At 41.6% G+C, this 27618-nt stretch overlaps 5 protein-coding genes across 7 annotated transcripts; 2 read left to right on the top strand and 3 right to left on the bottom strand.

Annotated features, from left to right (window-relative positions):
- Positions 1 to 276: 276 nt before the first annotated feature.
- Positions 277 to 3281, bottom strand: LOC148398298 (uncharacterized). Its single transcript, XM_088377243.1, has 5 exons — positions 3034 to 3281; positions 2804 to 2967; positions 1981 to 2202; positions 973 to 1185; positions 277 to 869 (listed from the first exon to the last, which is right to left on the bottom strand). The coding sequence occupies exons 1-5, from the start codon at positions 3279 to 3281 to the stop codon at positions 688 to 690; spliced, it is 1029 nt and encodes a 342-aa protein (XP_088233369.1). The 3' UTR covers positions 277 to 687.
- A 129-nt stretch (positions 3282 to 3410) lies between these two features.
- On the bottom strand, positions 3411 to 4510 carry LOC148398297 (immediate early response 3-interacting protein 1). Its single transcript, XM_088377253.1, has 3 exons — positions 4344 to 4510; positions 3849 to 3950; positions 3411 to 3750 (listed from the first exon to the last, which is right to left on the bottom strand). Exons 1-3 carry the CDS (start codon positions 4432 to 4434, stop codon positions 3695 to 3697), a joined length of 249 nt encoding a protein of 82 aa, XP_088233379.1. The 5' UTR covers positions 4435 to 4510; the 3' UTR covers positions 3411 to 3694.
- A 710-nt stretch (positions 4511 to 5220) lies between these two features.
- LOC148398296 (SMAD family member 2) lies at positions 5221 to 12423 on the bottom strand. Of its 2 annotated transcripts, none has more exons than XM_088377225.1 (11): positions 12231 to 12423; positions 11019 to 11384; positions 10496 to 10585; positions 10136 to 10329; positions 9105 to 9239; positions 8882 to 8956; positions 8059 to 8112; positions 7760 to 7972; positions 7505 to 7642; positions 6911 to 7055; positions 5221 to 6666 (listed from the first exon to the last, which is right to left on the bottom strand). In XM_088377225.1, exons 2-11 carry the CDS (start codon positions 11252 to 11254, stop codon positions 6543 to 6545), a joined length of 1404 nt encoding a protein of 467 aa, XP_088233351.1. In that variant the 5' UTR covers positions 11255 to 11384; positions 12231 to 12423; the 3' UTR covers positions 5221 to 6542. The 2 variants fall into 2 exon arrangements, with proteins under 2 accessions (XP_088233351.1, XP_088233352.1); XM_088377226.1 differs by having other exon boundaries at positions 11019 to 11380.
- A 2572-nt stretch (positions 12424 to 14995) lies between these two features.
- Positions 14996 to 18606, top strand: LOC148398295 (uncharacterized). Of its 2 annotated transcripts, none has more exons than XM_088377224.1 (8): positions 14996 to 15306; positions 15767 to 15885; positions 15969 to 16075; positions 16295 to 16416; positions 16950 to 17500; positions 17576 to 17661; positions 17841 to 18024; positions 18138 to 18606. In XM_088377224.1, exons 1-8 carry the CDS (start codon positions 15246 to 15248, stop codon positions 18285 to 18287), a joined length of 1380 nt encoding a protein of 459 aa, XP_088233350.1. In that variant the 5' UTR covers positions 14996 to 15245; the 3' UTR covers positions 18288 to 18606. The 2 variants fall into 2 exon arrangements, with proteins under 2 accessions (XP_088233350.1, XP_088233349.1); XM_088377223.1 differs by having other exon boundaries at positions 15003 to 15306; positions 15767 to 15912.
- Positions 18607 to 19896: 1290 nt separating this feature from the next.
- Positions 19897 to 26884, top strand: lrp13a (low-density lipoprotein receptor related-protein 13 a). The gene is made up of 21 exons (XM_088377188.1): positions 19897 to 20055; positions 20209 to 20355; positions 20534 to 20746; positions 20848 to 21042; positions 21590 to 21805; positions 21886 to 22112; positions 22189 to 22321; positions 22529 to 22719; positions 22795 to 22981; positions 23348 to 23560; positions 23634 to 23808; positions 23880 to 24081; positions 24173 to 24337; positions 24493 to 24690; positions 24793 to 25342; positions 25455 to 25574; positions 25684 to 25791; positions 25859 to 26092; positions 26190 to 26547; positions 26643 to 26748; positions 26819 to 26884. The coding sequence occupies exons 1-21, from the start codon at positions 19995 to 19997 to the stop codon at positions 26837 to 26839; spliced, it is 4020 nt and encodes a 1339-aa protein (XP_088233314.1). The 5' UTR covers positions 19897 to 19994; the 3' UTR covers positions 26840 to 26884.
- Positions 26885 to 27618: the final 734 nt, after the last annotated feature.

Here is a 27618-nt window from a genome sequence, read left to right as displayed (position 1 = left end):
TAAGGGGTTAATCTGTTGGTATTTTCCAAGTTGTTGGAAGTGACCCCTATCTCTGTTGGATCCAGTGATGGTGACAACAAAAACTGTAGCTGTTCATGATTCCACCCTTTCTTTCAAACCTGGCAGAGAATTGCCTGTAGTTAGAAGACGCAGTTCTCATCTGCCACTGCCCCGCCCGAGTTAATCCTTCCTTCATCTGGTTCCTGTATTGTAAAACAACACAATATTTGTGATACACTCTAGTAAATAATAATTTCAAGAAATGTTGGAACAGTGCAGGGAAGCATGAAAATCCATTTATTTCTGTTCTACTGAGTGAAGGTGTTTCACTAAATTATAAAGGACGACAGTCTCTTACATAGTACATGAAAAATTCAAGCAGCTTTATGAGATCAAATATTGAAATGCCTCCCATCTGACATGGAATGAGGCCTGAAGTAGAGAAGTAGGCTGCAGTTTATGGTCAAATGTAAAAATATCTCGGGGGAAAAATGTGACTGACACTGCCAATGAATAAATATTATAATTATGCTCATAGGTTTCCAAAGCTACGAATCAGACCGATTTAGAACATCTATCGACCATGGTGAAGACAGTTGCTTTATTTTCATGATGCAGCACACACTAAAATAGGAGAGAAGAAAAGTTCCAACATATATTTGGGGATATGACTATTTCCTGTTTCAGTCAGGTCCTGGATATCATTCCTGCTAAGTGAATCTTGCTGCCTCCGTGTTGCTGCATTTGGAAGCTGAGGTCTTGGGTAGATGACTGACATCTCGTGAATGAAAGAGTCACTTTGCTTGGTGCCAACAAACAATCCTCAAAATGGGCCATGATGTTCAGTGGAGATGTGATGACTCCAAACACTGGTGATGCAGAAAAAAAGCAAAGAAACAAATCCAACCTATAAGTGCTACAAAGCCATTATAACTTCGAACTCAACCACAAACTCAGTTGATGTTAAGTTACCATTGTGCTTCTCTATTTCAGCCAAGCAGACAGACAACATCCACAGACTTGAGATGGTCCGCAACTTGAAGCCAAACAGACTGGCTGGCAGATAGAAGAACCAATAGTCCAAGAAGGACCAGGCACACAGTGGACTAGCACTTAAGGGAACTCTGAGATCCACTTGTTTGGCGTGCTGGAGCGCAGCTTCATCCATTTGAGCGGCCATTGCAACTGCACACAAAAAGATTCCACTCAGGTTGCTGTGATTAGTACTTGAGTCAAAAGAGAATTTACATATTGGTGTTTTTACACAAAAATACTTTTTCACTATAAAAACAATAATGAGTCTGTTGAGGATCTGCGACATCACAACTAACTATAGGACAATTAATTCCTGATGTAAATGGATGCAAAATTATTTCAGCTAGATTTTCATTAAAAATAGGGACATTAGAAAATTCATCTACACAGTTTTTTAACAGCCATCCATGCATCTTTAAAATCTGCTATACTAGGCATCTCTTACTTAATTTTTTTCCCAGCAAGGTCTGCAGCGATATGCTTTACAGTTCTAGGTGATGAAGTCAAGAGATCTTTCTGGATTTTGGGGTGGCTAGCAACAGAACCATAGTTCTATATTCAGAGCTATCTGTACACAGTACCAAGATGAATTTATGGAGCAGAAAGTGGACCACCTTAGGCCATCGCCAGCCAATCACAGGGTGAGTGTCAAGACCTCATCAAGTGGCAGCCAATCCCTGTTGGCTTTGGGAGAGATGCGGCGGTACACCCTGGATTGATCGTCAAGTCAATTGTACTTTGATGCCTACACAGGATAGGTCATTTAGAGTCTTGACCCTTATTTTGTAATGTGCGAGGAAGTAGTCAGAGAAGACCTTCATAACCCAAACCACAGAACTACAAGGAAGCTTAGCCACTAGTTTACCATGCTGCTTAAGGGCAGTTTCTAACGTTGGAAATTTTGAACGTGAAAACAAGACATTTACAAAAAACAGAGATGCTCACTCTCATTTTTGGCTTGTTGGTACTTGTTCTTGGACATCAGTGTTAAGATGCTCTCCCACACAAGACTCTTGGAACGGGAAGTGGCAGACAGCAAGACATCCACTTCCACACCGACATCCAAAGTTCTGTACACGAGGACTTGAACTTGCAACGTAAAGGGACCTTTCTTCAACTCATCAACTGGCTGATGGGTTTTTATGCTCTGGCGCACACAAACCAGACCTGAAAAAGTCATTCAGACAAATAACATTGGTAAAATATCAAACATACAAAAGAAAACACTGCAATGTCATAATAAAAGAGCTTTGGAATGTCCTACTCATAGATATCAGAGCTACAACCTCGGTAGAAGCATTCAAGAAACGATTAAAAACAAATTTCTATGCTGTTGCCCGTGATTCACCTCCGCTGGCTGATTTGGATGCAGTTTGTGCTCTTTCTCCTTTTTGTGTCAATTCTAGAATTGACACACGAATTTGATGCACAATTTGTCTTCGCTGGCTACATATAATTATGCGGCGGGCCGTATCTGGGCCTTGGGTTTGACACCAGTGCCTTACATTATCAGCAACTCACCCGCACCCTAAAATGGGCAAAAATGATGGGGGTTTGCCACTTGATTGATGTATTAATATTATATGCATTAAGATTACATGTTTTATTATTCTTATTAATCAAAATAACATTGTTTACACTGGTAGGGAAGCATAGATGTTAAAACAAACTTACGCAAAGTAACTAAACTAAAACTAAAAAAAATACGCAAATATTTGCAACACGTGTAAATCTTCTGTAGGAGTTCATCGGGGAATAATAAACTTACCAACTGGGCTCAGCCGGAAGTTGTGATCAGTAATGGCCATGAGCAAAAGTGTGCGGCACAGAACCTCAGGGAAGCAGAGAGGAATGTCTCTGTATTCGCTGTCTGGATAGTCCCAACCATAACCGGTAGCACCGCAAAACCTCCTCAGAAGCGCTGTGTCCATTCTGAAAAAACGATCATCAGTCTGATGCTCCACGGAAGCATTGCGAACAGACAGTATATGATCTTACCTGCAGTTGGAGACGGCGTAAAATACGTCACATCCCTTCTTTGGGCTTGGCTTGTACAAGCAGCCCTTTCTCCAAATAAGAGCTTTGGTCACATATTTCAGAAACAGGTAGGAAAGTTTTGGAAGTCTCTCCCAGCAGAGTGTATTTGTTTTCAGTAATTTATGAGAACAGTAGATGTGCACATAGACGAAATAAATGCAGGGTACAGATAGCAAGGCCAAAATATAATTCTGAAGGCTTCTCATCATTTTATTTTATTTACATTCAGCTTAACAAATACAAAACCTTCAGTCTTGTTTGTAACAGGAAGTTGTGGTCGGGTGACTCAAGTATGGTAGCCACAATAGGACAAAACAGAACTAAAAGGCAGAAAGAAATTCAGGATGGCGTCACATAAATTCTTTATTATGAAGCACGTTTACAAGACTATAAAGGATTTCATATTTAATTTACATTGATCAAACTAAACCTTTTAGACAATTGTGTTCATCTTAAAGTGAAATTCACTACAGAAGAGAGTGTTAAACCACTGCAGAAAAGGCATGGCTTACTTACATAATTATCGATCATTGTCACCCTACCGATATTAAATGTTCTGTTAAGTCCACAGCTTCCTGAGGTTGTGAAATTGGAGGTAAATGGGCTTTTCCATTCGTTTTCTTCATCCAAACAGCAGCAACAAAACGATACACACTGAATTCACTGCAATCAAAGGCACTGCGATGGCAAGACAAATATGTGTCAATGGACTTGTGTTGAAATGCTCCATGCATCCCTTGAACAGGTTTTCCTGGCAAAATGTGGTTGGGGCTCACCTCTCATGACGGTACGCACAGAGCGAATCAGCGTCATCATCTGAACTTTGATGCCTGGTTCATCACCAAATCCTCCAACGCCCTGGTCCACGCCCCATCCAACTACACACAACAAATATTTTTAATTCTAGATCAACCTTTTATTCCAACACAAACACATTAGGTATAATAACACCATCAACTACAAGTCGACAAAAACAAAATAAGACATCTACACAACACGGTAACAACAATCTTGCACCTGTCATTCATTCAAGCGCAAACGTTCACGTAATGATTGTATGAATCTAAATTCGAAGTCGCTTGAATCGAGGAGAAAAACTAAAACGTTTTAATAGTGAACGTTTCTTACTATCCCGTCACTGGAAAGGTTATTTCAACCTGGGTCAAGCAGCATTACTTCTTGCCGTTGGCAAGGTAGCTAACATTAACCGTATCAACGACAAAACAATAACGTTTCCGTATACTGAAGGCAATGTAGTCATCATAACTTACTTCTACTCAGAAAACGTTCTTCGTGCAGTACTGCTACGGCATTCACGCAGAGAATTGCTGCTTGGATCAGTGAGTAAAGAGTAAATGCCATGTTCCCTCAATGAACAGTTAGCAAGAGCAATTTACGTCTGACGTATGCTATGGCAGCCTGGGAGGGAAAAACTAAGCTTCGTGAGCGTTAAATTGTCCATATTACAAATTATTTGCGTATTAATACGAGGGAGAAACAAAGCTGAGGTAGCGCTAAATTATTTACAATACAAATTGTTTATCAAAATAACTATGGGAATAAATTTATTGACTGTTAGGTATAAATATTTTTAAGTGGGTCCCACTAAAAATGCGATTAAATAAAAAACCCGAAAATGATTTTCCAAATTTGTTCGACCACAGAAAACCCAACATAAAACTATAAGTCAAAAACATGAGTCATGAGAATAAAAATATTTATTATTAGTGTTTTATTAAGTCTGCATAATATGCCCCACGCCTGAGAAGCTTATGGTCAAGGGGTGGAAAAAAGCTCTAATAATACCGCCCTCTACTGGTAAAACTGCAACATCTACTGTAATGACTGCTTTGCAAAAAGATAACTGTTAAATACACACGTTCTACTATTGTGCGTCTGTATGCATGGTCCACATCAGTTTCTGAAAGGTACGGTTTCACATTCATATGTTGGTGGCCAAAGACAAAATGATGTAACACTGGTCCCTCCTAAAACATGGTTAATTTCCCCAAATCCAAATGTCCCTAGGTTCACTTCAAGTACAATCGCTAGTGCCTCAAAGTGAACACATTTACATTAAGAGGGAAGGGCACATGTCAAACTTGCACCAGCAACATACTTATGGACAATAAAGGAAGAGCACATAAGTATTGTTTTACTATATTTTATAGACAGAACAAATACAATACACTTAACACCAACAGTCCCAGTGAGGGGGGCACATTAGCACTTTTCTTTGGGAAGAAAGAAAAGCAATCTCCCATGTTTTGAGAACACTTCGAAAGCTAGCTGACATTAAATCTTGATGAAGCACAAAAAGGCTAATATCGTGGTCGTTGTAAAGAGATGAAGGAAGGGGCCATTGCAAAGTAGCAAATACTTTTTTTCCACTGAAGCAAGGAGTCACAGATGGAAGGAAATTAATGTCAGCTGAACCTTTCAGGCCAAATGAAGGAATGATCCTCGGCCCCCAGGTTAGTTTTGCTGGCAGCTGTGTTTTTGAAAATATCACTCTATGACAGAACATTTTACATAGATTCATATATATAAAAATACATGAGAATACAAAGAAGTAGCAAAACAATTGGGATATAGGCTAAAACCAATGATGAATACTCATTGATAATTTCAATTGATCCTGATGTGACGATTAAATGCCTCTTGGAAAGTGAGACAAAAGAAGCTCTTGCTAATAGCTGATATTCTCTGGTCCCTGCCAAGTGCAACCCTCAAAGCCTCATTTGTAAACCAGGCTGGATGTTGGGATGCGAGTGAACTTCACCATGGACAAATACTGCCATATAATGACAAAGAAATTAACAAACACACTGAACTTTCAGTTTGTTTAAGGTTTGGGATTTTTAAACCAACATTCCTATTTGTCAGTTAAGTAGTATGTCTTATAACGACACAAGTTTAAAAAAGAAGAAGAAAAAAAAAAGGGGGTAGGGGATTCAAGTCTAGCATACAGTGAGGTTGATTTCATTATTTTTTTGTTTTAAAAAAAGGTTCCACTCCATGGCTACCTTCAATAAGCTCCCTGAACCCTGACAAAACATGGGCAATATTTCTTTGAGAAATGAAAACACATGCTCAGAACAATACTTGAGAGAAGGTCCAGAGCAAATATCTTAACACACAAGCCATGGAGTGAAAAATATTCTAACATTTTTGGTATTTCGCCTACTTCCTGGACAAGAATAGTTTACATTGTATTTGTACCTCAAATAGATGTAATACACGATTTGGGAAGAAGCAGTTGAACAAGGTGCATGAAAGATGACTAACAAAGTGCCAAATTCTTCTGTTTCTAGGGGAGTGTGCATGTCGTATTGAGCTCTGTGGAGAAGGGGAACAAATACTATGCAATGAACACAAATTGTTTTGCTGGGATTTCTAAGATGGGACTCAATTGAAATTTGATCTTTGTAACCATTTTCTTTCAAGGAGTGTGGCGTTTCATCCTTGTTTTAAGACATACTGGAGCAGCGTGCAGACGGGGAACCCATCTGGGTCAAGACCTTGTCTAGCCACTGTAGAGGACCATTCAAATGTAACTCGATCCAGCACGGAGTGCTCGTAACCGTCTGCCTTCTGTGAAACAAACAAATAAAAATAATGAATCAAACTACCGTGTGGATACTTGGGTTCAAACTTTTCACACATTTTCAGATATCAAACTAGAAATACTGTATGGATACATCAGTGTGGAACTGGTTACTGATTGATTTGAAGGTAAAATATAGATTACCACATTATGTCAACAAACAGTTAGAATTCTCTCAATGTGCTCCTTTCAACAGCTTCTATTGATTGACACGTAAAGTGATAGGATCACCTGTACTCTGCTCCCCAGCCTTTGACGAAGCTCATACGGATGGTACACATCCGAGTGAGTTGGTACACCGCTTCAAAGCCCTGGTTAACAGACTGGGCTAGCAGAGCTGCAAATTCTTGATTGTTAAAGATTTTTAAATTACAACCTGAGTGGGGGGTGAAGAAGAGGTACAGAGGGAAAGTAAATGGACAAGAGTTTGTGACATGGGAAAACAAACACTTTTCTTTTGTGATTGATGACAAGAAACTAACTTATCAAGCAAGACTTGATTTACTAACAGTACATTTGTGAGAAAATTGAGATTTTTTTTCTGTTCCGCAATATGCATCTATCAAATCAATTACATTGTAATAGAATTAATGTGTTCCAGTGACCCTCAAAATCCATGGAAAAATTTAGGGGTGTTTCAATTACAGAAGAAATCGCTGTGCTGTTTAAAAATTTAATAAGAATTGCAGAAGATCTAAGAAGATACAACGGTACGCATTGAACAGCAAGTTTCGTTAAATGTCTTGCATTTTGACTAACATGGAAACTAAAGTACTTGCTAAAATGCTGCAAAGGATAGTAGGACAGATAGCTTTGGTATGTTACCTGGCGGAATTTTACACACTGTTGCTGGATGCCATCCATACCGCTGATTGCAGTTTGGACTCTGGACAAAGATGGCACTATCACTCAGACACTCAGCAAACACTTCTCCACCAATGTAGTAGAGTCTAACACCTCTTCCTGTATATCACACAACAAAAACACAATTCTCATAGAATCACAAAATTGTGATCCAAGTTTGTAAAACTGTTTTTCAAACAATGTCACATTATCCTTTGGAAGATAATTGATTCTTACCTATATGCCTTCGCGTCATCTCTACAGTGGCATTTCTGTTGACATTAGACAGCAGACCTAAGCAGAATCGCTCAGAGTTGGATGGATCTGTAAATCCATCGACAGTCAACGAGGGCTGTGAGGCATGGAAGGTCTCCCCAACACGTTGGTTTAGCTCATAGTAGGCTATTGAGCACCAAAAAGCCGGTTCTGAGTAAGTCACCGGTTGCAGGTCTATAGAGATAGACAGTGTAATCCTCATTCAGATGATGTATTGTGTATGCCTTGATAACCTCAGTTACAATGAATTGCTTTCTTACCCATACTGTGATTGACAGGTGACAGAGTGCTGGGAGACATCTCTGCTGGAGAACCTGGCAAAAGCACATCAAATTTAAAGATTGGTTTCACAAAAGCAACAACAAGTGGCAGACAAGTAGTAAGATGTGTGATGAAAAAGATGAGAATAGAGTCAAAAAATCACAGAGAACTGGAAAAAGAATAAAGCAACTAATGCACAATGACAATAAAAGACTCAGGTCAATGAGCTCCTATTTGGGACACAAAACTTTCATAATTATTTTTGCCCCAACCAGGATCTGTTTTTTTATCTACCATCCAAATGGGGTGAAATAGATCAAGGAATAATTTTTCAAAAAAGTTGTGGAGTCATATCAAAACATTTTTTCTTAATGGAAGGGCGGAGTTAGTGCCAGGGGGACACGGACCTCAATTTTCTTGTGGAGAACCCATATTGGAAGTATACCAGCGTTTTTTGAAGATTTCATCTATATGTTTACAAAAATGTGCCACATTTTCTCAATGCATTTCAATAGGGGGCAATTACTCAAAAAAAAACATTGCAATGCAAATCTATATTGTGTACGCTTTTTAGGTCATTTATTTTTATATCAGCATAAAATGTTAAGGGACACGTGACGACATGTTTGGTAAAAAAAATGCTGTTGACCTGTGTTATTCAGGGCCTTTTTCTATTCATGGACCAGAACATATCTAAAATGATTTTTTTCGCCTCCAATATATTTGGTCAGGAAATGTGGCCCCTAGTAGTGAAAAACAAACAAACAAACAAACAAACAAACAAACAAACAAACAGTGTCTTAAGACCCGAGTCTGTGGTACCTGTATCCATGCTTTGATTGATCTGTTGATCACTGGCCTCTCCATCCTCACTGATGTAACCAGGCGGAGGCGTTTCTGTTCAATTGAGGGCATGGCAGAACAATGAAATGGTATCTAGCATGACTCGAACCAGGAATGCACTTTTATTCATTCACATTTATTCACAAATTCATTTAGGTCTTCATTTACTGACTTCCTTCAAGTTATACGACAGTAAGCGTACCTGGTATGTAGTTATTTGGAGGATCAATTCCTGCAGGAAAGTTTGTGTTCTCGGGTATGGAATGAGTGTAGTCATCCAGAGGTGGCAACTCTGTCAGAATTTCAGAGTGTCTTGGCACAAGAACTGGAGGCAGAACTGTGGGGAAATAGTCAAGTTCCGTAGAGTTCAGTTAGTCTCAACTTAAAGCATCATCAAATTTGGCTTACATGTTAACACACAATTGTTATTAGTGGAAAAACACACCATCACTTGGCTCACACATTGTTAGCCTCACTCGGCGCTTCTGCCCCACTGTTTGAGAAGGACTGCGAAGTAGTAACATTAAATTGGATCCAACTGTCCTTCATCATGTCACAAGGCATGTATAGGTTTAACACAACTTTGTATTTATTGGAAATAAACTCGGAGGACACATACAACACCTTTTCTGCCTGTGAATGAAATATACTGTGCTGGAGCTGTCCAAAAACACAGTTTTAGGTCCTGTGTTTGATTTTGTTTGACCACACTGTGATTTTCAAAGTTGAAGTTTATACGTTTACATTCTCCACTGAAATGTAGTTCAGGTTTTCAAATTTGAATTTCACAAATAGTACATTTTTGGGGAAAAGAAACTTGGTAAGAAATTTGGTAGCCCGACTTTTTACCAACACTACACACTGGAAAATCGTGTACAAAATGTATGTTGGCCTATCAATTTGTTTGCATTTGATAGGAATACTTTCAAACAAGGGTGATTTTTTTTTTTTTATGCACTTGATCGTCTCGACCAGGTGTCTCCAACACAGTATCAGACCACTTTAAAAGCTGGCCAAGGAGTCAAAAATACAATTGCAGGAATTTAATATTAACTGCCCTCTGAAACAAAAGCATGTGTCTCACTCCCCCTGAAATTTAAAAAAATATTTGTGAAATATTTGTCTGACATTAGAGGGGGAGGAGAAAGCAGGTCCAACCAGGGAGAATTTAAAGATTGAACAAATAAGTTGTTTTATGCAAGTTTGAAGGGTTACAAATGAAAGCCATCTTACCTGGAGTCTCGACCCTCTGATAATGGTAGGGGTTGATGCAGACCTCATCCTTCTTGAGATGAAAGGCATACTCACAGGCCTCAATAGCACGCAGTTCATGGTGGCTGTGGAGATCCGGCCACCGCCACAAACGGCAATAGATAACATGGGGAAGCCCCTTCCTGTGGGACCCCTGCAAGTGGCCATCAAGGGATCTTAGAGGGCAGACGGATGACAAAGGAACAAGATGGAAACAAGCGAGGACAGGAAATTAATAACAGATCAGACCGTGTTGTGATTATAATGAAATCATTTGTTGTAATAATTATCACATGACAATGATGTAAACAATGTCGGTCATTGAGTGATGAGAATGTTCACCTTGTTTGGTCCGAATAGCTGTAAAGGCCTGATGTGTCCCACTGCTCTATCGTATTTGGTGAACTCAGTCCCCATATTTCTGAGCAATTGCTGCCCCCCCCCCAAAAAAACAGAAAAGTGTCAATGATTTTTTTTTTTTTTTTTTAAATCTACTCATTTTAGCTTTATTTGTCCGAGTCAGGCAATCAACAACAATTTTTCATTTGCATTTACAACTTTGATGACAGACAGCAAATGAACACAAATGAAAAACGTCACACGTCGCAGAAAAGAAATTCATCCACACTAAGGCAGCCACTGTACTTCTACAAAGACAACAGTGAGTGAGGTCTCGAACAATTCTCAGGCGATAACTGAGGTGTTATCTCGAGACATACAAACATCTGAAATGGTTTTTGCTAGCCTATCAGTGTTCCCACTGAACACCAGTCTGGTCATCAAGGTTGCAAGTTGACACAAGGAACAGCAGTAAACAAAAGTTTTACATTTTTCTTTTACATATTCTTGAATGATGCCATCATACCTGGGGATGGTGACACACTTAGTGTTGCAGTTCTGCGTGGTTATAGCTTTCTCCAGCTCATCCAGCTGTCCTGTCTTCTTGAGCTTCTTCACTAAACTCTTTACAGCCTTTTCGCACCATTTCTCCTCCTGGCCATTCTGTTCTCCGCCACCCGCTCCACCGGGTCCGTTGGTTGACTTCTTCCAGCCCAAAAGCCTCTTCACCACAGGAGGAGTAAATGGCAAGATGGAGGACATCTTGGCTGGACAACCCAGGAGTCTCCAGAGGACTCAGTCAACAAGATGAAGGTCCCTATTGCTACAGTTTGGGCCCCTGCTCAGTGGAGCCCCCCTCAAAGGCCAAAATGTCACGAGAAGCCAGGTCTATCTGGATAGAGGACACAAAAAGACGCATACTAGTGTTAACGTAAAATATACATTGACGGAAAGCTTGTCTATAAGCTTACGTTAAGTTAACCATTACGTTAAGTTAGGGAAACTACTAAGTTAGCTTGCGGAGTGTGCCTCCGTCACGATCCCTACTCAATTTAACACATTATTATCATGTACCCTGCAGGTGAGCGTTTAAAAATAACAACAACTAAAAACGTTTACGAGTTTCAACGACCAGAGCTAACACCGAATATAGGCCGACCGCTAGCTACCTGGTGGGGGGGACCTGAAAGACTCCAAGCACAGCATTGAACTCCCCGTTAGCACCAACTTTTAAAATGTTAAATACTGTACTCAAACACCCTTTGGTGCAAGGAAAAAAAAAAGAACAATAACCGTAGACTCAGCAAAGCCGTTAGTCACCCAGTTTGCGTAGCGATTGGCATCTGGCTAGGTGAGCTAATGTTAGCATCACTGTAGGCTAGCTGCCAGCTTGTTATCAAAAACCCTTTTGTTGTCATCCGCGAAAACAATATGCGCAACAGTCCAGTATTCTTCTTGTAGTACCTTATGTCAATTTGTGAGCCAATGTATCATTGAAACGCACTTGTGTTATATATATAGTGTTAACGGCAAAACGATAAAGTTTTAACTCAGACCAGTCAATAATTGTTTGGGACTTTTGCTGGACTAGAGAAGCGGTCCCGAAATGGATTAGCATCCAAAACGAACTATTGCAAACTAGGCTTTTGGATCCTGCTGGCTAGCGGAGCTACAGCCCCCACACTTAACAATCAACCCTTTAAAGTCGAGTTAACAGCTAAAACATTGCATCACTCACCTATCGTGAAACTCCAACGACCCGCTGTAGTAGTGAAACAACAGACGCTCCAATAAACAATTCTCTGCAATACAATGGCCAGGGAATATGATACCGCTAGTGAATTTGACAAAAGCTTGACGGCTCTCCTCAAATTGCTACCAGTGCTACTGGTGCGAGTTAGCCATGTTAGGTAGACCGGAAGAAGAAACCAGATTTGATTGGTAGACAAAAAAAAGCCCACCTCAAACTCACTGAGTTGCGCGATTGGACGATTGCAGGATGACGTCCCCCTTTAAAAATATATAGAATGGGTCAAAACCAAAACTATTGAATGAGTCATTTTGAAAAATGATAATTCAAGCATAATTATTATTATTATTATTATTATTATTATTATTATTATTATTATTATTATTATTATTATTATTATTATTATTATTTTAATAAACATTTAAGTTATAACTTGTCTGGTGTTTTACTCCTTGTTTTTGTATTTGCCAATCAAAACATAAAAATCAGACATGTCCCCAAAATTGACAAATGTCGGCATAACGTTTTTTTTTCAACCTTTTATTCAAACTCAAACACATTCAATATATAATACCACCATCAACTACAAGCCAACAAAAACAAAATTAAAACATCAATGTCGGGATAAAGTGTGTCGGCATTGAACGAGTCGTTTGAACGAATCTTTTGAGTGAACTGATTCTAAATATTCAATTTACCTAAATGAACTGGAATGCACATCACTAATGTCATCACAGGTAGCGTCATCGTGAGCTTCCGTTGAGTGAGGAATTTACATATATAAATAAGTTAGTAAATTATTATAATTATAATTTAAATTATATATATGTACATACATAGAATTTAAATTATAATCATCAAAGTTGAAACTTAACTGTTTCAACTTTTCTTTATATGTGTTTGTAATTATGAGCTACTATGTTAGGAAAGCTGTCAACAATTCATGTAGCACATGATAAATACCTGGAATTCCCAGATGGATACAAACGAATGAATCACAATTTGATTAAAAAGTAAAAATTTGATTTGAATAAATGTTCTCAATAGATGACTGCAAAAGAAAAGTCAAAAAGTCAAAGTCTGCTTTATTGTCAATTTCTTCACATGCCAAGACACACAAAGAGATCAAAATTACGTTGCCACGGTGACAAGACATAGTACACAATATACATACAAGTAAACAGCACAAAAAATAAAAACAAGAAAGAAAACAACTTTTTGAAATGGCCAGAAGAGAGGAGGCACAGTACATTCCATTTGGTTGTGCAAATGCACACTTGAATCTCTTTCCAGCTACAGCCTGTTCCTAAACGGATACAGTTGTATCATTTTATTTAGTATTTAAAAGTATCAAAGTATTCGTGTTTCACTCTGACCTTGAATCTGCGGCATTGGGGAGAAACGGGAGCGTTCCTCGCAAGGAAGGTGCGCAGATGGGTGTCACCTCCACCCAAAAACAGGGAAAAACCAAATAGTTTGTAACAAGCTGTCAAACTCCTCCGCTGCATACCAACGTGTTGATTTCGTGTTGCGCCTTTAATGTGCAGGTTGCTGTCCCTGCACGGTCCCCATCTTAGAGGTTGCTGCTGCTGCTGCTGCTGCAGAATGCAGACAGGGTCACCTTCCCTCTGCTATTCGTGAGAAGCTCATATATAAATGCATGTATAATTTTGTTTGTTTGTCTGTTTATTTTCACATACAAAAACATTTCAAATGTACATCTATTAAATAAATGTGATGGAGAATGTTTAAAAAAAACCTCCGGGGGCTGGCTGACGAAATGGCATTCTCCAGAAATATGAGTACATTTAAGGTCAAATTTCAATGGATCGAGAAATATGGGTCCTAATACATGTCATACAGATGAAAGATAAAAGAAAAATGAGTAACAGGGATAAGGCATACGGCAATAGGGTAAAACACACCAAAACTATAACTCAAGAGAATAATGAATGGATCCGGGTTCATTTAGCATACCATATGGAAAATATTTATTGTCTAAGAGAAGTGATTTCAGAGCCTTCTTAAATTGGTGAGTCCCCTCGAAATAGTGGTAGCGAATTGTAAATCTTTGACCCTCTGTAGCCTATGTTACATACGGGCTATTGGAGGTCTGAGGTCATTTGAGCTGCGTATGGGGTAATTATGGACCTGAGAATTATGTCTAAATAGGTTATGACAGAAATAGGGGAAGGGTTCTCCCCAATGAGCTATGAACAAAGAGACCAATTTGAAGATAATTAACTTGAAAAACAGTGAGGATACCCAGCCGAGTAAAAAGAGGCTGAGATGAAAGTTTTGGATGTACACAACATATTACTCTTCGAGCTCGTTTCTGCAGACTATATATAGGCTCAAGTTTGGTCTGGTGAGTACTAGCCCAAGCGATATTACAATAGTTCATATACGGATAGCTCATTGAATAGTATAGCATAGTGGCTACCTCGGAGCAGATTAGATAATGGGTTTTACGTACAATACTCTTGGCCATTTTCGTGGAAATAGTCATGATATGAGATTTCCATGTAGAATCAACATATAGTGTCGTCGGCCTTTTGGTTCACAGTACAGGTTGAAAAAAAGAAATCATGAGAACACATAGCTTTAATGCATGTTTACTCTTTGTGATATATTTTTTTGCGCGTCTTAAAAGGCTTGTCTGAAGCTTCGAAATGACGTCACGCACGTCCTGTTCATTTATTCAAAGTCAGACTCCACACAGGCATGTTCAGTTTCAAGTTCTGTTTTTTCAGGGACAAAACTTAGGATCCCTCCCTCCCTCCCTCCCTGTCTAAAACTGCGCAAAGAGCATCATCTTTGCTGCGTGTTGGGGGCATGTCTTGGGAGGAGCTGACTGGCACACGGTCAAAGTGCAAGTTCAGCAAGCATCATCCACTGACACTGGCGAGCGAGCACCGACGACGCACCAGCATCTTAATTCAAGTCCAAGTGGTTTGCTGCTTTGTTTCTGACTGAGCTGGGCCCACCACATCCATCCCCACCATGCCGCCGTCATTCGCTGCCAGGCTATTGATGACCCTCACACTGTGTCAGACCTGCACTGGAGAGCAATTATTTGATAGATGATTGATATGTTATTTCAATAAGTGATTTGAACTGATCTTTCTTCATCTGATGTATTGTCTTCCACTTGGAAGTTTTGAATGTTTCCTTTTTTAATGGCACACTAGTAAAATTGTTGGGTAAAAAAACAACCCAATTTGGGTGAAAAATTGGAACCTCAACTTCCTGGTTGGTCCAATTTTGAGCCCAGTCATTTTAAATGAGCACGATCTATGTCATTGGAAAAACTAATTTGTAAAGTTCACTGTCCAAAAACTGCTACAAAGTAAAGAAAGATCGCATTAAAGCCGGTTTCTGCCTTTACTGCGCAGAAAGCACACAGAGAGAAGTGTTGAGGACATTATTAGACGACAAGCCATGCACCCCACCTTTTCTTTTCGTCTTGCAAGCCAAGTGGTTGATCATACGTGGCTCTCATCATGTTCTTGTTGTTGTTCCAGAGCTGTTCGGGTGTCCGACCGGATGGCCGGAATACAACAAACACTGTTACTTCTTCGGAAATGACCGGAAGACGTGGTGGGACGCTAGGCTCAAGTGTGCGTCGAAGGGAGCCCACCTGGCAAGCATTTTGGACCAAAGGGAGCAGGTACCACGACTCGCTCACCTTTCTCTCTCTCTCATTGAACTTTGTCTTTCTTGCAGGATTGGCTGCTATCTCTAAAAAAAAGTGCCACAGCCTGGATTGGCCTGCGACGTGAGACCACTGACAGACCGTGGCAGTGGGCAGACGCAACATCTTTCCACTACTCGTGAGTGTCCTTCCGTTGAAATCGTGCGACAGCTTGTGAGCCTCAGGCGGCGAATCGCTCAAAGGGTTTCTCTTGCGTACTTGTTGCTTTAAATGATGACGATTAACCCTGAAAAATACCTCATTATTCATGAACAAGAGCTCTGAAAGACGTCTTCTCATTGTTATTTGAGAAAAAATTCACTGAAATAGTTAGCGCCAAAAATGGTTTCTCTTGCAGGGCATGGGGTGGCGATGAGCCAAACAACTGGCATGGAAATGAAGAAAACTGCGTTGAAATGTGGCCCGGGGGTCTTTGGAATGACTTCCCGTGTGCCAATCTTATGCCCTACATCTGCAAGCGTGAGTACAGATCTTATTTTGTAACTGTAGCGTGTCACTACACTCCAAAAAATTAGGACTTGGTGATATTTACTTTCACATTTTGCCTACAACTTCGTGTTGGAAATAGTCCAAGTGGCGTGGTGTGCGTGCGTGCGTGACAGCCAGCCTGGAGAAAAAAAGGGGCCGACTCCCCGCTTGCAGAAGATGCCGCCACCTCCTGGCCAAATGGAGAAGGGCGTCACCTCCGTGGCACCTTCTCACAACCGCCATTGGCCCCGCGCATCAAAGCCAGTCTTGTCAAATTGATTCAATATGAACATTGGTCCACTCTCCCTTTTGAACGATTTTTGGTTTCATAATTGGCAATGTCTATCAAGAAACGATTACTTCTGTGTAGTTCCTTTTTTTTTTTTTTTTGCATGAATATGTTCACCATTTGATGAGTTTATTTAGTTCAAGGCATCTCTCAAAATGTGGCCACTGTTGAACCCTTTGCAGGACCCAAAAGCAACATTTGAGTATCTTCTAATGAGTGCTCTCCTTTCAAATAGGTCCTGTCAGTCCCACCACCACTACAGCCAAGCCTGTCACCTGTCCTACTCCTGCTCCCTGCCCCACCACCACGACAGCCAAGCCTGCCACCTGTCCTACTCCTGCTCCCTGCCCCACCACCACCACTCCAGCCAAGCCTGCCACCTGTCCTACTCCTGCTCCCTGCCCCACCACCACCACTCCAGCCAAGCCTGCCACCTGTCCTACTCCTGCTCCCTGCCCCACCACCACTCCCGCCAAGCCTATCACCTATCCTACTCCTGCTCCCGCTCCCACTACAGCCAAGCCTGCTACGTGTCCTACTCCTGCTCCCTGCCCCACTCCTGCCAAGCCTGTCACCTGTCCTACTCCTGCTCCCACTACGGTCAAGCCTGCCACCTGCCCTACTCCTGCTCCCTGCCCCACGACGACGGCCAAGCCTGCCACCAGTCCTGCCGGCCCTCCTCCGACCGATGGGGAGCTCGAGATGTGCGCAATCTCCACCAAAGACAAGGCGTGTTCCTCCCACAACGTGACATGCTCGTGCCTGCTCCCCATGATTGCCAACCCGGTGAGTTAATGGCTGAGCTGTCTCCAAAGTGCATTGCCTCGTTGTCGTCGTTGTTTTTTGTTCGGGTGTGCGCAGATGGGCGGATTCCAAGCTGTGCTCGACGGTCTCAGTGTGGCCCGGAGCATTGTCATCAGAGGACAATCCAATGCCAAAGCAAAGAGGTGATAACCCCCCCTTACACACACAAACACGCACACACACACACACACACGCACACACACACACACGCACGCACGCACACACACACACACACACACACACACACACACACACACACACACACACACACACACACATACTGTCAAAGAAGGCAGCTAGCAAAATGGCATTTGTGTGGCAGGCTGGTGGTCAACCTGGACGGGCGCGACGCCAACGGCAAGAACGCTACCGCAGTGCTGCATCTGAATATGGACTTGGAGAGCCAAACCTTCACCCTCAACTCCGGAGTGGACCGCAAGTGGGGTGACAAGCAGACCGGGGACCTTCCCCGCGGATGCCCCTTCGGAGCCGGTCTCCCCTTCAAGGTGATTGAAGATACATGACAAATTGAAGATGCATGACAAATGTGTTTTTGGCACCGCTTGACTGCAGTAGAAAGAGTCGGAGCGCTTACTGAGCCTGCCGCCATCTTGTTCAGATTGTCATCAAGTGCGGCGGGATGGGAACTTTCCACCTGGACTTCAACGACGAGCTCCAGCTGGACTTTGCAGGTCCTCAACTTGATATCGGGAGCATCAATTGGTTGGAGGTGTGGCAAGTGATGCTGAGCAGCGTCCAACTGATGTGATGACGCGGCCGTGTGACGCCGCTTCCTGTCAGGGCATCAGCATGCCGACGGCAATCAGCTCCATTCTAATGTATTGGTTTCTTTTCGAGCTCGGTTGCCACCACTTGTTTCCTTTTCAAACTAGATGTGTAAAATAATCTCACGGTACGAAATTTTCACAGCAAGCGCCTGCTTGCCTGCTCGTGTGGAAAATCGAGTGCCAGTCGTAAGAAGACACTTCAACTGAGGTTCTGATACGTTTTTTTCAGAATCGTATATAAATGTCACTTTATTCAACTCATGTGTTTGAAGCAAAATAAAGGCGTTGTCTTTCTCATGATTTCTTTCAGTCAAATCTGTAGCATCTCCAAATTGAACTGCCATGAGACTCTTATGAGGTTGGCCAAATAGATTGTCTGTTTTGTACATGTGTGTGGTGAGAAACATACGTGACCACAGGTGTCTGGAAGCGTTGCAGAGATCAGCAGCAGCAGCCAAAGTCTTTGATGGCATCTTTACCCAGGCGACTGTTCTGTGCGCTGTACCCAGATGCAGCTGAGCAGGACAAAAAAAAAAAAAAAAAAAACCCGAACAAATAATCGGACACTATTTCCTTCATTAGATTTGATATGCTGCCAATGAATGCGCATGGAATAGAATCGACTACTGTATTAGCACCTGTTGATGGGCTAAACGTGCGCGCGCACACACAAGGAACAAAATGTTTTACCACCCAGCATGAAACAAAAAATATGAACACAAATCAGGTCAGGTCAGGTATTAAACCGGGCGCAAACCGAAACAAATGTAGACACTGCTGTGGCGACCCCTTACGGGAGCAGCGGAAAGGGGTTGTCACATTCATTTCTGGCTTCATAATTCATATCCCAAGTTTTTAAAGGCATAACTATTTAACAAGAATAATACTAAATTCGTCACGTGCATCCTAATATGATGAGGGGAACAATCGATGTCGCTAACAGTAAATAATAATCATAACACATTTATCTTCTGTATTTTTCTTTTTCTCGTGGTATGTATGTATACACGGCTCCAGCGGGGCAGTTTTTCTCCGTGGCGAGTCATTATAGCGTTTAATCGGGTCCGTTTGAAAAAAAAAAAATAGAAAATTCCGAGATGGTTGCAATGTTTGCAGCGCTAGCTTAGCTTGTATTCGGCTCGGATAACACGAGAAGTTCTACCGGCCGACAACTGATAGTAAGAGATGATAGACATGGGCTGTGTTCAAATATATTCACTTATTAATCACAATAAAGGGATTTTTTACACTGTGAACTCGACTGTTCACTTATACTTAGGAGAAAATGTGTTTTCCAGTGCGACTTGAGCGCGCACTTAATACGTCATTATGTCGCATTCAGATGTCGCACGGCTCATTTTGCGCGCCAGTAAAAAACATCTGTGTCTTGAATTTGAAAAAAATAATTGTAGTTTTCATTAACGAGGGGTTTGGTGAATGCGCATATGAAACTGCTGGGGTTCGGTACCTCCAACAAGGTTAAGAACACCGATGTATATGTTGATAAAGCAGATCGAACTTCATCGTATCTCAAGTGATTATTTCTCACAATAAAATGCTCGATGATCCATTAGCTCCACCTATCACTCACGTGGTCAATTAGGATGTATTGAACACACCTGAAGGATTATAAAGCGCTTCTGTGTTGTGAGCAGCGCTGTCTGGTCCACTTTCTTTTAAATGTTGTGATGGCCGTATATTTGTATCTTTTTGCAGCGTTGTTGCAGTTAACAGCTCCTCAGCAAGCAGGTGAGATGTTTATGTTTCGCATATATAAAAGCTTTACATGAATTTTATTTCCCCACATTTCTGAATCCATATATACTTTATGGTCGTATTTAAACTTGGAAGGAAGTCTAACAGTTTGGACGTTTTTAATTGTTCTCCTGTTGGATGTTTCAGCTGAAAGCAGTCCTTTAAAGTGCAGCCGAGGCTCCATGCAGTGCAAGGATGGTTCTCTGTGTGTGCTCTATAGTCATGTATGCGATGGGGAGCCTGACTGTCAAGATGAATCTGATGAAGAGAATTGCGAACTAACTTGTAACGATGGTAAATCAACATTTTCCTAACGAAATTTCAAGTTTTCCCCTTTTATTAGAAGGATGATGCGCTCCAAAGTACAATTCAAAATATATTTTCTGTACTGATTTTTTTAAAAACATTTTTAGAAATTGGATTAAATTACGTATTGGCTCTTGTTGTGGATATTTCCTCTCTTCAATTTCAGACCAATTTCAGTGTGCCCATGGAAAGAAGTGCATTGACAAAAATGAAGTTTGTGACGATGTACTCCAGTGTCAGGACGGGTCGGATGAATTGCATTGTTCAAAACGAGACGGCTGTGTTCACATGTGTGACAACAACAATCGCTGCTTATCCGCACCCTTGCTATGTGATGCAGAAAAGGACTGTTTAGATGGAACAGATGAGGCAAATTGTGGTAAGTTTTTAACTAAAAAAATGTCTGGAATCATTTCCGTATCACATTCTCGACTGTGACTCGTGCACTGAAGCCATATGTTTATCCGTGTCATAAATTAGAGGGTGTAAATGAAGGGACCAGTTCAACCACCACACAGCCGGTCAAGTTTGTATCTGAACCGATCAAGTGCTCTTTGGGTTCCAAACCCTGTAAAGACAACAGCGATTGTGTCCTCTTCAACCATGTCTGTGATGGAGAAGATGACTGCAATGATGGCTCAGATGAAGAGGAATGCTTATCTACTTGTGGACAGGGTAATGCCGTGCATTTTCTCTTTGTACAGTTTCAGATATAATTTTGATAAATGTGAGGCTTTCTGCATCTGTAAGCACATTTTTCTTGGCAATTGACACTGGAGCAGTGCTGTTGAAATTGCAAAGGGCTGCACTGAAATTGCCTCAACAAAAGCTCAAGGCAGCAGATGCCTTGGAGCCTTTGAACAAGCTAAAGTATTGGAAAGTTTTTTTTTTTTTTTTAAACTCAATGAGCCACTGAATTGAGATTTTTGTTGATAAAGGAACTCCAGCCCTCTGACTACCAGGATTAATGTGAATCCCTGTTTTTTTATTTTTTTTATCAGTGGTAGTAGGTGGCCTAATGCTGTGACGTTGGTCAAGACCAGATAGTAGTTTGAGAAACTTAATACTTGCCTAACCTCTGTCCAAATTATACTGCAAACGAAATAGTAGTATAGAGTGACTTTTAGCACACACTGCAAGTAATTGACTGTGACCCCTTTCTCCAGAGCTGTGCGCTCTGTTAAATTAAGGGATGTGTAACAATTTGCATTCTCTTTTACAGACCAGTTTCAGTGTGCCCATGGTAAAAAGTGCATTGAAAAGAATCAAGTGTGCGATGGTGTACCTCAGTGTCAGGACCGCTCTGACGAACAGAAATGTGCCAAATACATGGAGGGCTGCTCTCATCACTGTGATGACGGGAGCCGCTGCATACCTGAAAGTTTCCTTTGTGATGGGGAGCGCGACTGTTTTGATGGCACTGATGAGACGGACTGTGGTATGTTGGAGAGAAAAAAAAAAATCAGCGCACCATTTTATTAGCCCTGAAACCTAATTTCTTTAAACTGTTTTCTGTAGTTAAGGACTGCAGTGGAAGAGAGTTTAGGTGCAGCAGTGGTCAGTGTGTATCAGCTACACTGCATTGTGACGGCCACCCAGACTGTTGGGATCGCTCGGATGAAGAAAGATGCGTCAAAGCACCAGTCTGCATAACCAAGCATCATTGCCCTCAGAGCAAAGAGTGCCTGGTTCAGCAGTGGCTCTGCGATGGAGAACAGGACTGCAAAGATGGCACAGATGAAAAGGTATCATATGCAAACGTGGTGCTACAACTTGACAACATGAAACAACTCCAATTGCTTGGTTTAATTTCTATTGCAGGATTGTCCCGACATTGGCCCCCTGAGCTGTGGTAATTATCAATGGTCATGCAAATCAAAGACTATGTGTATACCTGTGACCTGGAGGTGTGACGGCACAAAAGATTGTCCTGATGGAAGTGATGAAACAGAGTGTGAGTAGTAACTCAAAGAATTGTGTTCTGCGTAGTGTAAATACAACCTAAAATAATGTGTTGGAAAAGTTTTCTGGCATTTGACTTTTACCAGGAGCAATGTGAACACTAAACAGTATTCACTTTGAACTCCAATGGGAGGAAATGGCTGGTCTGAAATTGAAGTGTTTTTTGGAGAGCCTGCAAACTTCTCTTTGTGCATACTAGGTGGGTTGGTTGCATGTCTTCCTCACCTGTTCCAATGTGGCAGTCTGGAGTGTGTGGATCTCTCCCTGGTGTGCAATGGAATAAAAAATTGTGCAGATGGTTCCGATGAGGATGGGAGCTGTCAGATAAACTGTGCCGAAGCAGATATCAGTCGCTGCTCCCAGGGTTGTTTCAGCACACCACAGGGTCCGGTAAGAAACACTAAAGGCTTCTAAAAGTTTCCTCAGTTCTAGTCTCAGAAGTAAACTATTCCCCCCTCTGTGCAGAAATGTCACTGTGCATTAGGCTACACACTCCTTGAAGATAAAATGACGTGTGCTGATGTTGATGAGTGCAAAGACCACCACTCAGATGTGTGCAGTCATCTGTGTATAAACACCCTGGGCTCCTACAAGTGTGACTGTCACGGAGGCTACGTGATGGACGCCGATGGACACACCTGCAAAATCAAGGGTAAACTAAGATGTTTAGTATTTCCGGTAAGGGAATGTCCACGCGTGTTGATTAGTCTGCCTTCAAACAGTGCATTGTTTTCAATATATTTTATTTATCTATTTTTTTTTTTTAGTTTAATCAAAGTTTTAAGTTGTTGGTCTTTCTCAGCTGTTCGTTGTTACCATTTTGTCGAAGAATGCGGAATCCTGTCCATTGAGTAAAATCAATGGGTTTATGATATTTTGCTACTACTCCATGCTAATCACCAAATTAGTTCACACTTACGAGTATACTTAAAGTAATTTCATGGTCTAATGCACAAGTAATTTTGACTCATTAGGACATTACGCCTGTTTGTTCAATAACTGAAGGATTGTCCCGCAGGAGAACCCTTTCTGTTGTCGTCAGTCCAAACGGATATCTTCATGTATGGCTTGCGCAGTGGCAGTTTGGATGTCTTGTCCTCCTCTGCCAAGAAGATAATTTTATCTCTAGACTACGACTCGCACGAAAGGGTGGCGTTTTGGGTCAGCCTCGACACGGATAGTATCAGATGGTCCTCTCTGGAGCAAAAGACTACAGGGACGCTAATAAGAGGTACAGAAGCTCTTCAAGGATAAGAAAATGACTTCTGACCTAGCTACTGATGCCACCACACCCTCTTTCACAGGAGTGCAAGCAGATTCTTTAGCTCTGGACTGGCTTGGGAGAAACCTGTACTGGATCGATGGTGAGAATAGTCAAATTGTTGCCATGAAGATGTCTGCAGGCGGTTCGTCATACAGCGTTATCCTGGACGAAGACCTGGATCAGCCACATTCTCTTGCACTATTACCAGAAAAGGGGTATTTGATTATTTCAATGACTAAATTTTTCACCAAACCCAAGATGTTTATATTTCTCCTTTTTACCGCAGGCTGATGTTCTGGACTGACATTGGCAACGTGGTCAAGATTGAAAGGGCTGGAATGGATGGCTCAGAGAGGCGAGCAGTGGTTAACTCCAGTTTAGGTTGGCCAGGTGGTGTGGCGCTAGACGCTCTTGCTGAAAGAGTCTACTGGACAGATAAGAGGCTAAAGGCAATCGGGTCTGCAACGCTTGATGGAGATGACATTAGGGTAAAATTTTTGCAGGAAAACACTCCAGATTAACAGCTAATGTCGCATCGTCGTACTCAAACCCACACCCCAATACATTTTAAAATTTTAGATCCTCCAGATGAAAGAAACGGCCAATCCTTTTGCCTTGGCCGTGTTCAATGATATGCTCTACTGGTCTGATGCCGAGAGACGAGTGGTACAGGCAGCCCATAAAATGACTGGCAAAAATGTTCGTGTTCTCTTGAAGAGACCAAGACAACCATTTGGTATAAAGGCAAGTCAATGATTATCAAATCAGAGCTTGCTTTTTTTTTTCACACTGTACAATTTTGACCATTCCGCATAGATTGAAATGAAATTTTAACAGGTGACCTTTCTAAATGTTTTTTTTTTTTCCTCCCTCCCTACCCCCAAATTCCTGATCTTTAGATTATTCACCCCATATTACAGCAAAGAAGAAATAATCCTTGCAAGATAGACTGTTCGCACTTGTGTGTTTTGGCCCCTGGGCTCAAAGCTGTATGCAAGTGTCCCTCCAATCTTATACTTGCTGAAGATGGTCTGACTTGCACCAACTTGATTGACACGGCCTTCCTGTTGCTGTTATCTCCCTCCACTGTCACCAAGGTTTGCGTGTTTTTCCTTCTGTTTGCCGCTCCCACTTAATGTATAATACCACGAAGGTTTTTCACTGCATTCATGTGGCGTAATACATTTTATGTTTAACAGATTTACCTGCAGACCCGACACACTTCACAGGAGCTAAAAGGCTGGCCTGAACACACAGCTCTGCAGGTACCAAGTGTCAATGAAGCGGCAATAATGGACTACAGCCTCCATAACAACACCCTCCTTTTGGCTGATGATGGGACAACCTCCCTCCGTGCCTTCAAACTTGAGGACTTGAATTTGGCCTTTGAAGGTCAACTTCTTAAGCTTCGTAGTGACACAATCACCGCTATGGCCTTGGACTGGGTAACCTTCAATATCTATTGGAGCAGCAGCAAGCAACCCCGCTTGCATGTCAGCTCCAGCAGTGGAGTATATACAACTGTGTTGATAAAGGATGGGATCGGTGAGGTGCGGTCCATTGCCCTTCACCCACCGAGGGGCAGTGTGTGTTTCATCAATCAGGTTCTGCAAGATGCAAACCCAGTAGCTACTGTAGAGTGCGCCAACATGGATGGTGCTGAGAGAAGAGTAGTGTGGAAAAATGGTGTCCAACCAAACTCTTTGGTCTTCTCCACTGATGGCGCAAGTATTCTCTGGGCTGACACAAGTAAGAATTGGCTTTATTTAAGGTGCGGGTGGTTTGTTCAGGCAGAGATTCTGGATTTGCTAGTCATTTTAACCTAATCTACGGTGTAATCAAAAACAATTTTATTTTGAAGGTCTACATGTGATTGGGTCTGTTCAACTAGATGGGTCTGGGTACAAAGAATTAAAGGTAGCTGATGGCTTGGCTGCTGTTGCTCTCAGTGAAGACACGCTGATCTGGATGACTGTCAGTGGTAATGACTATTCCATAGCCCCTGAATTTCATTAGTAGCTCAAAACAAACTATGTAAATGTTTACAACTGCAGCTTTTACTTAACCCCCCCCCCTTTCTCTGTCAATAGATAAAATCAGGCTCTGGTACAATGATGACCAGCAGCAGAACAAGTTGTGGTTTGAGGTTGGCACCAAAGTTATTAGCATGAAGGCTTTTAGCAAATCTAGTGAGACTGGTATGTAAAAGTTGCAACAATGGCGTCGAACCTGGCATGGTCTTTAAAGTTGTCCTACCTGTGACAGGCTCTAACCAGTGTGAAGTAAAGAATGGCAACTGTCAGCACCTGTGTCTGGCCACCCCAAACGGTCGAACATGCAAGTGCACCCATGACTACATTAGTGTGAACGCTACCCACTGTTCTCCCGAGCAGCGCTGTCCAGCCGGAAGCAAGTCTTGTCTAGATCAACTTTCCTGCCAGTTTGAAGAAAAGTTTTGTGATGGACATGTAGACTGCTCTGACCATTCGGACGAGAACTGTAAGTCATGGTTTTAAACATTCATAAACTTAAGGGCTGTTCATTGCATGCAATGATGATGACGGATGCAACAGTGTGTTAAATTTGTTTCCTGCAGGTGTCGACTTAAAACCCAAATCTGGAGTCACGGTACCCGTGCCCACCCAATCAACCACCTCCTGGACTGCGACATCACTTCAGCCTCTCTCTGGTTTTAGCACGGCCACAAATGGCAGCAAACCACTTTTAAAGTTGAACGATCAAACGTGTAGCCAGATACGCTGCAGTGGAAAGGGGCACTGTGTTGAAATCAGTAAAGAAACAACTTGTGTGTGTTCAATGGGCTACAGTGGTGATTCCTGTCAGGACAGAGCCCTGCCAGTTCCCATTGTCTTTGGAGTAGCTGGCCTCTGTGCAGTGGTGATCATTGCTGTGACTGCCGTCATGATAAAGTGGAGGAAGAGTGCCCGCTCCAGGTATCCCCCACCACCACCACTCTCCTAAAACATGATTGTGAATGTATGGGTCTGTGGCCCTTTGACATGTGTATCGTCTGTATGCTATACTTCAGGAGGGCTAATCCAGAAGCAGCGAAGGAAACTAGTATGACTGATCTAGATGGCAAAACTGCAGTGACTCCAACAGAGACTTCAGTATCAGACCATGAAAAAAAAGAGGTATCTCTATGGAAATGTGAACCAACGTCATAGTTTGTGCTGACTGCATCATCTACTCCCTTGCCTCCAGGAAGCTGTGTCTGGGAATTAATGTGGTGTACAAAGAATTTTAAATAAAGCTTGCATCTTCCAGTTATTCCTGTTATTGTCTGACTAGTGTTTTACCCGTTTTGATTGTCAGGTCATCATGGGCATGAAACAACTATCAGAATGCAAAACAAATTAATTCTGACCTTCAAATGTTTTTGTACACTTTCCCTTTTGGTTTGTTAAAAAAAAAGTGTGCAAAAATATAAAAAATAATGTTCCAACGATGACCATAGCACATATACAATATCCCTTTTACAATTAACCCCTGCGTCTCCATTCATACTCAAATTTGAGCTATATATATTTTACAATCGAGGGATGGTAGGGTGACATAAAAATCTGGCCAAGGGTATTTTTATCTACTTCACTGTTGCATTCGATGGCGAGGCGATGAGCAATCAAGGTCTTAAATATTAAATTCGGATTTAGATTGAAACAATGCGTTCAACATTTTAGAATGTCTGTGCATATCCTATGTAATGTTGAGATGTCTATAGGTTAAGACCAGTAGTCCATTATATTTTAACTATTCCACCTACGTAGTTGCATGAGTAATACTAGTTGTGTACTCCACAAACATGAAATCATAACTTATTCTTGTGAGACTGCTGTCAAACCTCCTTGGCACCCTGCATTTCTTCTCTGCAGGTTTGTCATATTCATATTCTAAGTGAAGGTTTTTTTCCAAGTTAAGCTTTATCAGCCTCATTCTTGTGGGTTCTGCATCTCATTTAACCCCAAGAAGTTGAATAACCCCAATACAACCTAGAAAATAGTCTT

Source organism: Syngnathus floridae, chromosome 5 (assembly GCF_059516105.1).
Source record: "Syngnathus floridae isolate MCC-2025c chromosome 5, RoL_Sflo_1.0, whole genome shotgun sequence".
Classification (NCBI taxonomy): Eukaryota; Metazoa; Chordata; class Actinopteri; order Syngnathiformes; family Syngnathidae; genus Syngnathus; species Syngnathus floridae.
The sequence above is the reverse complement of the archived record's forward strand: the minus strand, read 5'-3'. Positions and strand labels throughout refer to the sequence as shown.

Excerpts from the sequence above, each read along its gene's own strand:
- LOC148398296 (XM_088377225.1), bottom strand. The coding sequence starts at position 11,254 with ATGTCCTCCATCTTGCCATTTACTCCTCCTGTGGTGAAGAGGCTTTTG. Across the intron at positions 10,586-11,018 it reads AAGTGTGTCACCATCCCCAG|CAATTGCTCAGAAATATGGG; the intron begins GTATGATGGCAT and ends GGGGGGGGGCAG. Across the intron at positions 7,643-7,759 it reads GATGACGCGAAGGCATATAG|GAAGAGGTGTTAGACTCTAC; the intron begins GTAAGAATCAAT and ends TGTGATATACAG.
- LOC148398295 (XM_088377223.1), top strand. The coding sequence starts at position 15,246 with ATGCCGCCGTCATTCGCTGCCAGGCTATTGATGACCCTCACACTGTGT. Across the intron at positions 15,307-15,766 it reads ACTGTGTCAGACCTGCACTG|AGCTGTTCGGGTGTCCGACC; the intron begins GAGAGCAATTAT and ends TTGTTGTTCCAG. Across the intron at positions 16,417-16,949 it reads TATGCCCTACATCTGCAAGC|GTCCTGTCAGTCCCACCACC; the intron begins GTGAGTACAGAT and ends CCTTTCAAATAG.
- lrp13a (XM_088377188.1), top strand. The coding sequence starts at position 19,995 with ATGGCCGTATATTTGTATCTTTTTGCAGCGTTGTTGCAGTTAACAGCT. Across the intron at positions 20,747-20,847 it reads AACAGATGAGGCAAATTGTG|AGGGTGTAAATGAAGGGACC; the intron begins GTAAGTTTTTAA and ends GTCATAAATTAG. Across the intron at positions 21,806-21,885 it reads CACTGATGAGACGGACTGTG|TTAAGGACTGCAGTGGAAGA; the intron begins GTATGTTGGAGA and ends TGTTTTCTGTAG.
- LOC148398298 (XM_088377243.1), bottom strand. The coding sequence starts at position 3,281 with ATGATGAGAAGCCTTCAGAATTATATTTTGGCCTTGCTATCTGTACCC. Across the intron at positions 2,968-3,033 it reads TACGCCGTCTCCAACTGCAG|AATGGACACAGCGCTTCTGA; the intron begins GTAAGATCATAT and ends TCGTTTTTTCAG. Across the intron at positions 2,203-2,803 it reads CTTCCGGCTGAGCCCAGTTG|GTCTGGTTTGTGTGCGCCAG; the intron begins GTAAGTTTATTA and ends TGACTTTTTCAG.
- LOC148398297 (XM_088377253.1), bottom strand. The coding sequence starts at position 4,434 with ATGGCATTTACTCTTTACTCACTGATCCAAGCAGCAATTCTCTGCGTG. Across the intron at positions 3,951-4,343 it reads AGAACGTTTTCTGAGTAGAA|TTGGATGGGGCGTGGACCAG; the intron begins GTAAGTTATGAT and ends TGTTGTGTGTAG. Across the intron at positions 3,751-3,848 it reads TGTGCGTACCGTCATGAGAG|TGCCTTTGATTGCAGTGAAT; the intron begins GTGAGCCCCAAC and ends TTGCCATCGCAG.